At 38.9% G+C, this 14,582-nt stretch overlaps 2 protein-coding genes across 2 annotated transcripts; both read left to right on the top strand.

The window, feature by feature from the left end:
* The first annotated feature begins 1,290 nt into the window (after positions 1–1,290).
* On the top strand, positions 1,291–4,517 carry LOC144640659 (uncharacterized). The gene is made up of 4 exons (XM_078499755.1): positions 1,291–1,339; positions 2,436–2,678; positions 3,676–4,040; positions 4,354–4,517. Exons 1-4 carry the CDS (start codon positions 1,291–1,293, stop codon positions 4,510–4,512), a joined length of 816 nt encoding a protein of 271 aa, XP_078355881.1. The 3' UTR covers positions 4,513–4,517.
* Positions 4,518–9,829: 5,312 nt separating this feature from the next.
* On the top strand, positions 9,830–11,752 carry LOC144640667 (adenosine receptor A2b-like). Its single transcript, XM_078499762.1, has 2 exons — positions 9,830–10,622; positions 11,369–11,752. The coding sequence occupies exons 1-2, from the start codon at positions 9,830–9,832 to the stop codon at positions 11,746–11,748; spliced, it is 1,173 nt and encodes a 390-aa protein (XP_078355888.1). The 3' UTR covers positions 11,749–11,752.
* The last annotated feature ends 2,830 nt before the right edge of the window (positions 11,753–14,582 follow it).

The raw sequence follows: 14,582 nt of genomic DNA on the forward strand, positions 1-14,582 counted from the left end.
AAAGTTATGCCCAGTAATTTTATCTCCTTGGATACTGGAATTTCTTTACCCTCACATTCGATCTTGATGTCACACTGACTAGCATTTCCTAACACCATGGCGTTATATTTTGTCGGGTTGGCGATCATACCGTTTTGTTTGAACCAAGAGCTGGCATTGAACAGATCTTGGTTAATCATGTTTTCAACTGCGCGGGGACATTCGTTTGAGGCATGTAGATTGGTGTCGTCTGCAAAGCTTAGTAAGCTGCTCTCGTTTATAGCATAGGCCATATCGTTCATAAAAATATTAAAAAGAAGCGGTCCTAATATTGACCCCTGGGGTACACCACTACGAACGACATTCCACGATGAAAAACTGTTTCCCAGTTTGACTCGTTGGTAGCGATGTGAGAGATAGCTGTTATAAAGCCTCTTGAAGGTTTTACATGTAAGATCTATCAGCTCAAAAAATCCGGGGAAAAATGTCAAATTTTTGAATAAAGTTGTCTCAAAATTTCACGTTGATTCACAATAGGTTCACAGTTTCCTTTCCTTCCCTAACATGTTCCTGGGCCGTATGAAGCGACTTTCTACTAATTTACGTTTGGCCAAAACGTTGAATTCCGACACCCGATATGTCGATACGTTTTATATCAAGCCGATTTGGAGTGAATTTTAGCATCTTGGATTCCGGATTGCAATAGTTGGCAGAATTCCGGATTCCTAGAGCTGGATTCTGGATTCCAAAGCCCGGGATTCCGGATTCCACAAGCAAAAATTTCTTGGATTCCGGAATCTGGATTACCTTACTTGGGGCGATCCCTCCTCAATGCTGTGTTAGAAAAGTCTATCTTCCTCAATTCCCTTCGTTTTGGAAGATTTTACTACAATAGCTGCGACTTGTTGTATTGCTTAACAGGTATAATCATTTGAAACGCAAGAAAACTTGTACTGAAACTAGTTATTTTTTATTAAGAGCAAAAATTAACTAAAAATTAAATATAAAACGTGATGTTATGGTGTTGTAGGGAAAATTACCATTTCAGATGGGAATTAAAAGGATGGAATTAAAGACCTCAGAGAAATCTTTCCATTTAGGTGATAAAATTTGCTGGTGCGTACCAGCACAAATATAGAAAGGTGAAAAGTTACTCCTTGTGATAAAAACACTCACACTTCAATTGTTCAAAAAGTGTTTGAAATGACCAGTTGTTATTAGATGTAAGTGCACTCTTGTGTCAGTCGCTCGTTTTACTTGAAAAAAAATTGCGTTAATGTTTTAGTCTGTTTTGTTTTTCAATATAAAGGAATGGAGCAGACGGTCGTTTTTCTCGCTGTTCTCTTCTGTGGAGTAATAGGTATGTCTAAGACGAGTAACAATATAATAGATAAAATGTTGTTATTCTTTATTAGGGGATAGAGGAGATTTTCAGCCGGTGTGATGACACTTCCTCCCTCGCAACATTCATAAGTTATTCTGGTTAGATTTTATTTCTAAAAGGTATAAAACGTCTCTATTTGTTCATTACTCTGCCAGCCATGACTGGTTTGTCTACGTTTCGCAAAGTATGTTTATCTTAAGGCTAATTCACATGCCTCGATCGATCTGTTGGCCTGATTTTCATCCTCAGACTTGAAATATAAGGCAAAAAACTTAAATTTAAATCGAAGCGTTTCAATAATTATAAGTCTTAACTGCCTTTAACCACAGGACTTAATGGAGGAAGAATTTCAAGGGTTTAAGCGACCATTTTTTTTTAAGAAAAAAACAAACAAAAGCCAGAATATATTAAGTCAACCCTTATGGGTTTCTAATTAAGTTTAATGTGAGAAAATTACCCTCCAAGAATTTCTTGCGAAAAACGATTTTCAAAGAATGGTTTGCGAAATTCCAATCATTCGGAACGCACGCGCGCGCTTGAACGAGTTTCCTCCTGAAACGAGTGGCTCTATAGCCCCCGCGAAACGATCATGCATTTTCATCCAACATTATGTTTGGATGAGCAGGTTTGGCCGTTTAGCCGCCTCGCTGGTTTCCTAAGTTTGATCTAGATCACATTTTCATTCAACATACAATTTTCTTCAAATTAAACGTTCAACAGTTACACTTAATCTGTACTGAAAAGGGTAACCGTTTAATATAATTACCACACAGGCGTGCTTTTCTACTGAGTCTTAGCTTACAACTTCAATAATCGCGCTCATTCTGAGAATTCAACCCCAGAATTCTCATTGGTTGTTTCTTGGGCGCGAAATTCAAAACTGAGCAACAACCATTCAGAGACGCTTCACGGATAAATGTGGGGCTACGTCATCAATATTAAATTTTCGACATGGAGACTGGAGCGGGGAAAAAGAGATGTCTATTTTTCAAGATGAAACTTTCCTTTGAATTCTTACAAAAAATTATCAGTGGCTAAAACTACAACTATTTTCCTGTTCTTTCCATGCAAGGTCATCCAATAAACCATGCTGATCAGCGCCGTCAGTATGTGAGTTACCCTGCGGGATGTGACGGTTATAGCATTCCATGTTACTCAAGACCAGAGTCTGCGTGTGAGATGCGGCACCGGATAAACCAGCCTGACTGGACTAAACCGGTTTGTAACCTGGACGGAAGTTACCGGGAGTATCAGTGTGAGGCGTATTCTCGTTCCAAGTGTTGGTGTGTGTATGACAATGGAATGATGATACCAGGTATTCCAAAACGATTAAATTAAAATAACACGCTTAACGCGCGCTATGTAAGTTTCAACACAGGTAACCAAAGCGTACTATGAGAGTTTGTATGGATGTACTATAAGAGCTTGTATGGATTTAAAATAAAGTTGAGAAAAATATCTTTTTTTACCGGTGAAAAGTTATAATGAAACTTTAAACCTTACCTGGTGTCACAACAGACGGTTAAGACGAAAATCGCGCGTACGACTTTCTAAAGCACTAGAAATACAAAAACGTGACACCAGGTAAGGTTTAAAGTTTCATTATAACTTTTCACCGGTAAAAAGGGATATTTTTCTCAACTTTATTTCAAATCCATACAAGCCTTCTTAGTACATCCATACAAACTCTCATAGTACGCTTTGGTTACCTGTGGTTTCAAAAGCGATGAACATTCAATTTCTCTTTAAATTATCAATAAATTGTCAAACAGACAGGAAATAGGAATTGATTCTTCGGGCTCAAAGTAAAGTTCGTTTAACAAAATTTGTTTACTGAGTATGCCAAAGTTTGCTAAACTGCGGGTCTATGAAACGGCCGTTATCCGCGGTTCTAGAGTAATATAGAGTGTCGTAAAACCAAAAGCAAAGTAATTACTTTTGTCAATCACGAAGGACATAGACCATCCAGTAAACCAATCAAAACGCGAAACAAATACATGCTGGCCAGCATGAAGCACGGGAAAACGTGCGCGAGCGAGAGACGATTGGTTTTGGTTTTAGTTTTGATTGACTGAGGAAATGGTGTGAGATTTTTAAACCGATCACTAAGCGTAGTAATGCACAAACAAACCAAACGTAAATTACATTCGACACTCACTCATGGTAGTTGTATTCATCGTTGCTAAGTCTAGCGCATTGTTTGATGAATACAATTATACAACTACCATGAATCGGACATTAAAGTGACCCTACTTAGTGATCTCTAAGTAGCTTGTACATAGTTTTATGCTGTTATTTTATTTTGTTTTCAGACACAGAAAAGGATCTTCACGATGCAAACGTAGAATACAAGCAACTAAACTGCGATGAAGCTAAGAGGAACGCTCCCCCGGCTCCCAGTCCCCCACCCGTCAGCGCGCCTTTCACAGACACAAGGATTGGCTGGCACCTTGCTTACAGGGACGCAGCCTATGCTTACTATAAGTGCCCAAGCCCCTGTTATTGGCCCTGCCCGTGTAAACCTGGGCAGCATTATTACAATCCTTATTATCCATCCTCTGTAGTCCATCCCGCACCAGACCCCGTTCCAGCTCCAGCACCAGTTCCCGCTCCGGTCTCTGTACCAGCTCCTGCTCCATTGTATTATCCTTACCAAGCACCCGCGACCACTTACTTGGTAAACTTGATTGTTTCTTTACACATAGCCTGCGTAGCAGGCGTCGAAAGGGGAGGGAGGGGGAGTTGGGAAGAGGTAGAGAAAGAGGGAAAAGCCACGCAGGCTACTTTACACAATGCAAAGGAAAGCTTAGATAAACAGTAATGCCGAAGTGATGCTGAAGTGACAGAGTTGCGCAAAAGCAGATTGGCGACTATTTGCTCCACAAAGACTAACTACGACTTGTAATATGAAAGAGCTTGTGTGTATAAAGCAGTGATTAGAAATAACCAGCTATAAAATTAATCGGTTATAATTATGTATTCTTTACTAGGTTCCTTATCCTGGTAGCTGTCCGGACCCCTGCCCCGAACCATGCCCCTGCCAAAGGAATGGACTCACACTGCCGTCTGAGACGGAAAACAAGAACGCTGTCGCTGGATCTGGAAACAAGGAAGAGATTACGGAAGGAAATAAGGAAAATGAAGACTAAAAACATTAATTAAAATCACGTTATATGATCTGTGTCTGCCTGAATCTTCTTTTACCATGGTATAATTGCAATTCCTGAGTTTTGATTGGTTTAAATACCACTATATATGAGCTCATATACCGTGGACCACACATATGGTTGGTGTGTGCGTCAGCGAGAACAGCCGCAGAGCTCAAATATTGCAATTCTGTGGGCGTTTTTAGTAAAACAATTATTCCACTTGCGCTTTTTGGATATGAGATATATGGTTATAGCCAACTCGGAGCTAGCCGACTCGTTGGTTAGCTACCATCTCATATCCAACGCGCGCTCATGGAATGATTGTTAAAGATTACAGTGTTTTCTTGTAAGAGATGAAAAAATGCAGTCGGGGAAACAAGTGCCAGTTGATGGCGACATCACTTCTCCAAAAGTGACTGAGCAAGCAGTTTTCGTCCACGAAGTTGCTAAGTAACATGACGTATTTATTCTCGCGACGGCTTTCGGAGTACTCGTGAGCGCTCGCGCTGGTTTTTGATTGGATGAAATAATTCGGAAATTCTTCGAGTGCTTCAACGAAGTTTTGCCAAAACTGGCACTTTAATATTCCCCCGACTGAATGGATAATCAGACGGTTTAAGTTTTTTATTTTGCTGGCCTCGTTCATGAAAAGAATACACCATCAAATGGAAGAACGACCGACCGACCGACCGACCGACCGACCGACCGAACGAACGAACGAACGAACGAAGGAACGAACGAACGAACGAACGAACGAACGAACGAACGAACGAACGAACGAACGAACGAACGAACGAACGAACGAACGAACGAACGAACGAACGAACGAACGAAGAAACGAACGAACGAACGAACGAACGAACGAACGAACGAACGAACGAACGCGAACAAACGCCGGTCAAGGTGGAACAATCTGATTGTAGTGAAAGATTTGATTTCATCTTTTGCACGAATTGGACAAAAAGAAATTACCAATAAACTCACGAATAACCGAAAAACTGAATGCATGAGCACAAACGAAGAAATAAACGAAACTGAGAATTTTATTCGGACAGACACTTGAATGGCTACAAGCCATATTTTTGCAGCCTAGCCTTTTTTTTTAATTGAGACATGAATAACAAAATCAGGAAACAACAGCTTATCAGTTCATTCAACTGATAAATAATAAAAAAATAATCCCTGAAACGTGAGGCTCAAAGAGTTGAACAGTTTTCAGGTTAATTTAATTAATACCTGCATAGTCTAATTTAGACTAACTCCAAAGTGTTCCAACTTCCCTTTAGATTCCAGCAGTTGTTGAACAGCAAAAATAGTTGAGGGTGTTTATTTGTCGTTTTACGACACAGCTCTCTTATCCATTAACCTAAATTAAGTTAATCGATATAACGGTGCGTTTATCTGCTCATGAAAATCTGCCCGATTAAAGAAGGTCAGTTGTTATTTTGATGATGATGATGATGATGATTTGGGTGCTTATATAGCGCATTTACAAAGCTCGTGATCAATGCGCTTCACAATTCGAATCTATGGGATGAGACCGGACATCAGCATATAAGGCGCCTATGGCAGCCGCTATCCGTCCATGTGTATGATCTCACCCCACCACCCAACCCATGGAATAGAACAGACCACAACACCGGGAACTTCATGCCCTACTCTTTGCGATGAGTGTGTGGGTTCTTTAACGTCCCCTGCTGATTATAACACTGAAGATGCAGGAGACGGGGCCTACGGTTTATCGTCCTTATCCGAGAAGAATTGAATTCGTTGGACATCGGCCTTGGTTTGCGCCCAGTGGATTTATATTAAAACGTGTTTTTTAAGCCAAGTAACTGATTACTAGATTATTCATTGCTTTGCACAAGTCCGTGGACTTAAAATTTCATTAAAATAGGGTTTATCCACAGAAACTATATTTTCTCAAATACGGATGCAAAGGAAAAAGACACCGACTTTGTGTAAATCTTCTATAAAATAAAAGTAAAAGTCAAATTCAAAGTTAACAGAAAGCATCTAAACAGTTTGAAAAAGGTAGCGCTTTATATAAAATAATCAATGAATCAGTGAATCCACGTTTCGGGGAAGCTGAAATACCCTTTCAATATATGATTAAGTTTAAAATTGCGAATAATGCTTTATCGATTTTCAGGACGATTTTCTCCATAGAACAAATTTGAAAAAAAAAAAACAAAGTTTATAAATTGCAAAATGTGTTTTATTTGTAGATCAAAATCTAAATGCAAACCAACTGAAACACATTTATTTTTTTATATATAAAAGAACTTTCTTTTGTGGTCGGAGGTTACACGTTCTTAATTTTTTAGATGATTTGTCAGATAATCTATAAAAAAGAAATTCATTTTCGTTATCAAGTTCGCGTCAACAAATCACTTAGTGTTTTCAATTCACAATTCACTGAGTTTTTTCTTTCAAATGACCACTCGAGATAGATAAAGCAGTAATAATAATAAAAAAAATATTGCAGCTTTTTGAGGGAGTGTACGATTTCTTTGATGCCTGATTTGAGAACGAGTTTAAGGGGAATGCAAAAGCTTATAGATAAAAAAATAACAAAACACCTATCTCTTAGCCTGGTAAATCAGTTTAATCTTAATTTGAATCTAACGCCAGTTTACGCGGTGTGCACAGATCAGGAAAAAACATTTCAATTGAACGCTATCATCCGTCGGTATCTTTTAAAACCAACGTTATTTGTTTAATTAAAAAACACCGCCGAGATAAGAGGAAATTGAATGACAAATCCCGTTTAATGCAAAACGCGTGGCTGATGTTGTTTACGCGGGTCGTGCGTCATGGTCTGGCACGGGCTGCACGCCTCGCCTGAGCTTCAAGGATTTTATATGACTTGGCACGTGAGTTGAACTGACTCGCACGCTACCGGCTACATACGTACACACTAAAGCACTTCGCTCCTAAGGTAAGTATAAAAACACTTGTAAACACTTCCTTGCATTAGAAAACATTTCTACGACAATTTTAAAACTGATTTCTGACCATGTGTGACATAAACCCTTCTAACTACAGTTTGTATTTTGTGTAATACTGAACGGCACGGTTTTATGGTATTGCACTGCAAGTGATTTTGAAACGTTTGCACCAAATTTGCTCGCGTTCTTGCGGAAGGAAAAAACCTCTTTTCCTCTCTATAGGTATCCAAACTTGATAAGCGTTTGTACCATGTGACACATCGAGTTACGCGTGAACAGTTGAAATATAACGATTTGTATGGGGAGAGACAGTTAATTTTCTAAACCTAAAAATAAAATCGAGCGTTGAAAAAATTAATCTCGCTTCATTCGTGTGCTTATTTTTTTGGTTTGTTTCCAGTGAGGTTACTGGGTGGTTTAATTGCCCGTATTTTTTAGGTTTAAAATTTCAGCTGTTTCTACCCATGTTGTTTATGTGCACATAAATGTTTCAGATTCAGGTTCTTTTCTGTTTTTCTTGCAAAAGAGGGTTGCTGCTTATTTCTTCATGAAGTCGAAAATATTATAAGTTTATCAAAAAGAAGACTGCATCTTCTTAAAAAATAGGGCCCCAATGGGTCCATGTGTTTTGCTGCTAGAGCAAAGTCTTAGGGAACATGTTGATGAAAGACAAGTGAGTCGAGATTGAAATCCAACGTCTTTTATTGTCTGTCACTTGTGTGCAGGTTAATAATTGCACTATATTGTAGTCACTTTGTGTTAATTCAATCCTGATAATTTTACTGATCAAAATTCAGAAATTATAAATAATCGCACGCGCACCGGCGTACAACAACAGAAAGACGGCGTTGAACGTAACGCAAAGTTCATTTTGAAAGCGAAAGTTTACAAATAATTATTATCATTCGTCAGTCATCCCTTCACGCATGAACACTCGTCGAATTTCAGTGTCTTCACAACAAGATCGGAAGATCGATAAGGACCAATTGTTGATTCTGCGAAAGTTCGTTTTCTTAAAGTTTTAGAAATTTGTGAAGTTGGAGGATTCACTGAGGACTGCGTAGCCGAAGATGCAGTGGCTCGCTGGACATCAAATTCTATTTTTCACGGCGTTTAATTAATCTTCACAAAATAAACATGTGGCGCCAGCGTGGCAGTCAAAAATTCATTTTTCAAAAAACTTTCCCTTTCCAGCTATTTTAGCGGGGCTTATACTATAGTACCTACCTGTCAGTCGTAGAAAAGCTGAAATTTAAGGATGAACTGTTTATTAAATGAAGACCGTATTATTTTTTAATAACTAGTAAACAAACTGGTCGCCACGCATTTAAACACGAACTGACGAATGTTGCATCTGATGCAGTGAATCTGGTGAATGAGAACTTCCTTTAATATTTCTTTGTTTTCGACGGTGTGAACCACTGAATAAGTTTCTTTCCCATTGTGATGTTACTAGTATTAATTCGTTTCTAGCTGTCTTTTATATAGCTCGAATACAGCTACAATTAGCGGTGCAGCCTACCACCAGCTGTCTTTGCGTGACAAGTTACACGTTCATACATTTTATTTTAAAATATGAAGTTCAGAGTTAATACAGTACTAGTATGCTGTAGACAGTGTAGACAAGGTGAGGGTAAGTTTATTTTCAAAGCGAAAGTTTACAAACTGTGCACTAACCGGTCCTTTGGAGAAAATATTTATGACCTTCGGCGAGGTTCCAAGTCTTCGCTCTTTTCGTAAATGATGAAAACTGCAGAATAATTTTCTCATAAAACTGGAGTGGTCGCGCCACAGTTTGTTTTCTTTCCCAATGCGATATACTTTTAAATCGGTTTTCTGTTTTCCAACGTGTCCAACGTGGTTTGCGTTCGAATACTTTGGCCCGTAACTTCGAATGCGATCAGCGCTACGGTTCATTGGTTTCGATTTTGTTTGTTCATGGATTTGATTGACATCGGTAGTTCAGATTTCTCCTCTGTTACGGCACTTACACCTTACGTACCTTACGGCACAAACTTCAGCTCTCAATGTGTTTTGCTTGCAGCCATTGCGGCTGCAGCAAAACACAAAAAGTGATTACCTCACTAACATTCGGGGAATTTGTTTGAAATATTACTTTTTGTACAGAAAAAGATGTACTTTGCAACGTCTTCCACTCCTGAACTAAAGACAAACTGATCAATCTGAGACCTGGAGCAGGCGGAGATATACAAGATAAGAGCTTCCAATTCCAGACTGTTTGCTTAACAGATCACTACTGCGTGGCGTGACTTCTGATGTGACATATTGCGTGACTTTAATAACGTTGTCACGGTGTCAAGGAAGGGCAGTTCAACCAGATCTGTAAACCGGTGGACTCAAAAACAATGCATCTAAACACTACTAAATCCAACATAACAAATGCTACAAGCTTATCTGCGGATAGCTGGAATCCTTTATTTGATCTTAAGCCTGAGGTGATTGTAAACATAGTGCTTTTCATCATACTGGCTCTTGCAATAATCCTAGCCAATCTTCTAGTACTAGCGTCAATCCGAACCAACTCTCGCCTACGCAGTCCCGAATACATCCTGATTTTATCTTTATCACTGTCTGATTTGATGGTGGGAGTATTCCTTATTCCGGCCCGAACACTGGAACTCTTCTCTATTGAATACACGAGACAATTCGTGTGGTGTAAAATGACGATATGTCTGACTTTACTCAGTTTGAGCGCCTCCTTGCTAAATCTCCTGGCGGTAACCATGGACAGATTTCTGGCGATTTCCTATTCTTTGAAGTACAAGAGCTTTATAACACTTAGCAGAATCTACCTTACAATCGCCGCCGTTTGGATCACTGCACTGACAGTTTCTCTCGTGCCGCTGTTTGGCGCCGGGACGAAGTCCGTGGAAATCTCTCGCCCTCAGCACCTATGCCGCTTCGCAGACGTTTTGGAAGAAACTTATTTGGTGCTGTACTTTGTTTTTATTTGCGTCATGCCCACAATGCTTATAACTGTGGCGTACTTTAAGATCTTTCTTCTCGCTCGTAGTCAGGAGAGACGAATTGCTTCGTTACAGGTTTATGACGTAGAAGGCTCAGAGCAGGCGACTGTGCGGAAACAGAGTTCGAAGCAGATTATTTTCATACGGGATTCAAAGGCTGCTAGGACGATAGGTATGATTTTGAATAATAAAACGTTACTGTTTAGTTGCGTCACGCTATAAATTGAGATGCACTGGCCTAGGATTTAGAATTGAGAAGAACCGTTATGATTTAAACTCAGGTTCCGCTTGACACTTCTATAGCCTTTATGTATAATCAGTATTTATCTGCGTGGTTGAAGAGACGGGATCTATGCAGGTTGAGGTTTGGGGCTTAGGTTTAGAATTTATCTGATAATTTTTTAACGGGTATTTTTGGTTTCCCTGCGTATTACAAGACCTCTTGGCATAATGAAGTCACGTACAAACTTGTCTGGAATTATTCAGTGGATAAAAACATGCATGTAAACGAATCCCAGATGTATTAAAATACCACAACAAAAAAGTCGAAATTGACCCTTCATAACAGCTGCTAACGTCCCTGCAGATAAGCCCCATGAAAGCATGTTTATAGTCTACGCCTATAGAGCGTGCGTCAGAGAGAAGATTGTTATGCAGAATAAATATTACATGAAGTTGAATGTGCCTCCTTAAAGCATGTATGAGTTCCGGGAGAAATTTCGAAAGACGAAACCATGAGTACTATCGGATTTTTCGACTGAAATTAAATTCCTAAAACCTCTTTGTGTCTTCCAGTAACATTAACACTATATTTTTTTATTGAGAATGGTTTGATATAACGGAGGGGCACTGTATATATGTTGTAGCTAATATTGTAATACATCGTCTTAATTTTACATTATTGCCGTTTTCTTGCAGCCATCGTCATAGGCTTGTTTTATTTGTGCTGGGTCCCATTCTTTGCTGATATCCTTGTGACAATCTTCAAGCAGGAAGCTGTATCGTATCTATTTACAGCCATCGTGTCTTGCATAGTATACTCTAACTCCGCAATCAATCCGCTGGTTTATGGATGCCTTAATCAAGAATTCAAGAACACGTACAAGCGATTGGTCAAAAGACTTTTCCATCCCACTCGACCCAGGTGCCTCTCTGACGATGCGACCGTGACCCAGGTCACTATCATGAGAAAGGTCTTTGAAAAAAACGCAACTGTCACTGCTACAATCCCTGCCACACAGTTAGAAACTGTATCACAGAATTTTCGTCCAGGTTCATGCCTTAACGACATCTCGTAGGACAAAATCGTTGATCATATTCTTTGCCAATAACTAAGAGAGAATTATTGATTACCGTAAAATTCCGGTTATAAGCCCCCGCCCGCGCCCCCGCTTGTAAGCCCCCCGGTTATAGGCCCATCTGCCTAGAAAAAAACAAACAAATGCATCCGATTATAAGCCCCCCTCTGCCGGATAAAACGTTTTTTTTTTACCCGCTTATAAACCCTCCCAGATATAAACCCCTCCGCTTATAATCTCACACAAAACCCCTTACGAAGTTGTATAAGCCCAGGGCTTATAACCGGAATTTTACAGTAGATTGTTTCCTTTAAACTGTCGGTTGTCATTTCTTTCTGAATGTCTTCTATTCTATACATTTTGGAGCTCAGAAAGCTCCAAAATGTTTTTGGTAGTATGTTGCAGGGAAAAAGTTCACTGTTTTAGAAATGAAACCCAAATTCGTATCTTTTCTTGGCTTCTCTATTTCTTTAAAAATGGTTTGAGCTTACAGTGTTCGTACAGGCTATCAAAAGGCCATCGAACTCAAAAACTGATGCACTTTAAAATTATCAAAATGTGCTAGCATCTCAAGCAATCGAAAAACTCTCTGCTCATTTCACAAATCTATGTTTTGTAGTGCTTTGTGATTTTTTTGGTGAATTTTGGGTGATTATTGTCAGGAGATAGTTTTTCTTAAAGGAGTACAGTGGAACGCCGATATAACGATCTTCGATATTACGATACTCCCGATATAACGATGAATATGTTATGTCCCGGCAAAAGTAAAATGTATGGGACGGAACCCCGATATAACGATTCCTCGATATAACGATATAATGTTACTGCCCCCTTAGCACATCGGGGTTCCACTGTAATAAAATTTGAAGAAATAAAAAATTATTAACCCCTTGCCTACCAGAGCAAAACACACTAAGCAACCGGCGGCCATATTGAATTTTTAATGAGATTCTACATTTGGCTAAGTAATGGCATCTTTTCAGTTAAAATATTAAAGAACACCTAGATAAAACATTTAAAATGAATTCCTCTGGCTTTTCCTCATTCTCTTATTGTACGGTTGACTCTTACAGCTCCCTGGCGAATTCCTTGACCACGTGCATTTGGAGGTTCAATTCCTTCGATCGATCGAGGCTTCTTCTTCGCCACCTTCTTCTTCTTTTTGTTCAGACTCTTCAGAATCACTTGGCTTAAATTCGCTGTGACTTAAATCGCTTATATCAGAGTCGCAATCGACAAAACTTTCAGCAATAGCTTCATCCGTGTCCATTCTGCCTTCACGCACGCGAGCCGCCATTTTGTAAATTGTCCGAGGGAAAAGCAATTTTATTGGGTCAGCGGTGTTTCACAAGTAGTGCCAGACCTTTCTCAACAACCAGGGATGAAATATTCAAGGCATCGTGAACAACCAGGCTTTCAGCGATGTCCTTTGGTTGAGGACGTATATATACGTCCTCGGTCGTTGCGTGACAATAGAGAGGACGTATATATACGTCCTTGGTAGGCAAGGGGTTAAAGATTTAGTGTGATTTTAAAATTAGAATTTGAAGTTGAAAATTAGAAGATGGACACCAAGGTCTTGCGTGGGGGTCAAATATCTAGTGGCGTTTTAAAAAACAATTTTCTTTCTCCTTTCCTTCTTTAAACGTGCAACTACTCTTATATCATTTACCCCCGCCTTAACGGAGCTATGTCACAGTGATTTCGCAGATTTTTGTTCTAAAGTGTTCTGAAATTAGTGATAGGCAACTTTACACTTTACCCATGCAAGGCACAATCTTTGAATAACTAAAGGAAGATATAAGATTAATTTCCGGAAAATATCGATTTTTTGAAGACACGTGTAAAACTTTTGAAAAATTAAGCCTTAATTTTTCATTTGCAATCCATTTCCATCTTAGCTTCCATCCATTCTATCCGCGCGCAGCCAAAGACGTTTGTTTACAATTTCAATGCTCTAATATAAGCCTCCTTTATCGTTTAATTTGAAAACGTTCCAGTGAATCAATGATAATAAAACTTTGCGATAAAATAGTTTACATAATCAAGTACGCGTGCTGAAAGTCTAAAGAAAATCTATCGAGCCGTTTTATAGATTTTTCAAAAAACGTTTAAAACTATAAACTTATTTAAAAATAACAATACGAGTGGTCGCAGGAAAAAAACAAATTCTCGGCATTGCGCTGTGGAAACTCAACAAAACTTTCACGACGTCGAAAGATAAGTTTAATACACATTTTGCCGTTTTTTGAGATTACTTCTTCTAGGTAGTGTTTGTGCCTCGGCTCATTTAATATCGCTGTGCAAAAACTACGATTTGAAACATTTTTGCGATTTATTCGAAATCAAACATACAGAATCTTTTAATTCTTGAATATTTTATTTGCAGTACATCATAGTTTAAGATGCTGATATTAGTTTTTTAGCGGTAAATCTGATTCACGCAAAAATCAGGATTTACTCATTTGGCGATTTTCTGTTTACCGTTGCCATGGAAATATCGATTACCTTAAAAAGTATATTAAATCAAATTTCAATCTAAAACCAATATATGGTGTAATTTTCATATCGATCCGAGTCAGGGAAGATCGTTTAAAGGCCAATTGCAAATTGTTGGTATGGCCCAGAAAAAACTAAATCGAGCCACCTTAAAAGCGTGACTATAAACTATTACGCTATGATTCATTCTTCGATCGATGGACGGACGTACCGTACAAAGGAAAAAGAGATTTACAGCAAATTTTTGTCAGTGATAACAATGAAGATGGAATTTACGCTCTGGAATCAGAAAATGAAATATCTTGCCCTGATTGTGTCTCTTTGCATTCTTGCAG

Source organism: Oculina patagonica, chromosome 2, assembly GCF_052425735.1.
Source record: "Oculina patagonica isolate OP01 chromosome 2, crgOcupat, whole genome shotgun sequence".
Classification (NCBI taxonomy): Eukaryota; Metazoa; Cnidaria; class Anthozoa; order Scleractinia; family Oculinidae; genus Oculina; species Oculina patagonica.

Coding starts and splice junctions, on each gene's coding strand:
- LOC144640659 (XM_078499755.1), top strand. CDS start 1,291: ATGGAGCAGACGGTCGTTTTTCTCGCTGTTCTCTTCTGTGGAGTAATA. Junction 2,679..3,675: donor CAATGGAATGATGATACCAG/GTATTCCAAAAC, acceptor TTTTGTTTTCAG/ACACAGAAAAGGATCTTCAC. Junction 4,041..4,353: donor CACCCGCGACCACTTACTTG/GTAAACTTGATT, acceptor ATTCTTTACTAG/GTTCCTTATCCTGGTAGCTG.
- LOC144640667 (XM_078499762.1), top strand. CDS start 9,830: ATGCATCTAAACACTACTAAATCCAACATAACAAATGCTACAAGCTTA. Junction 10,623..11,368: donor AAAGGCTGCTAGGACGATAG/GTATGATTTTGA, acceptor GTTTTCTTGCAG/CCATCGTCATAGGCTTGTTT.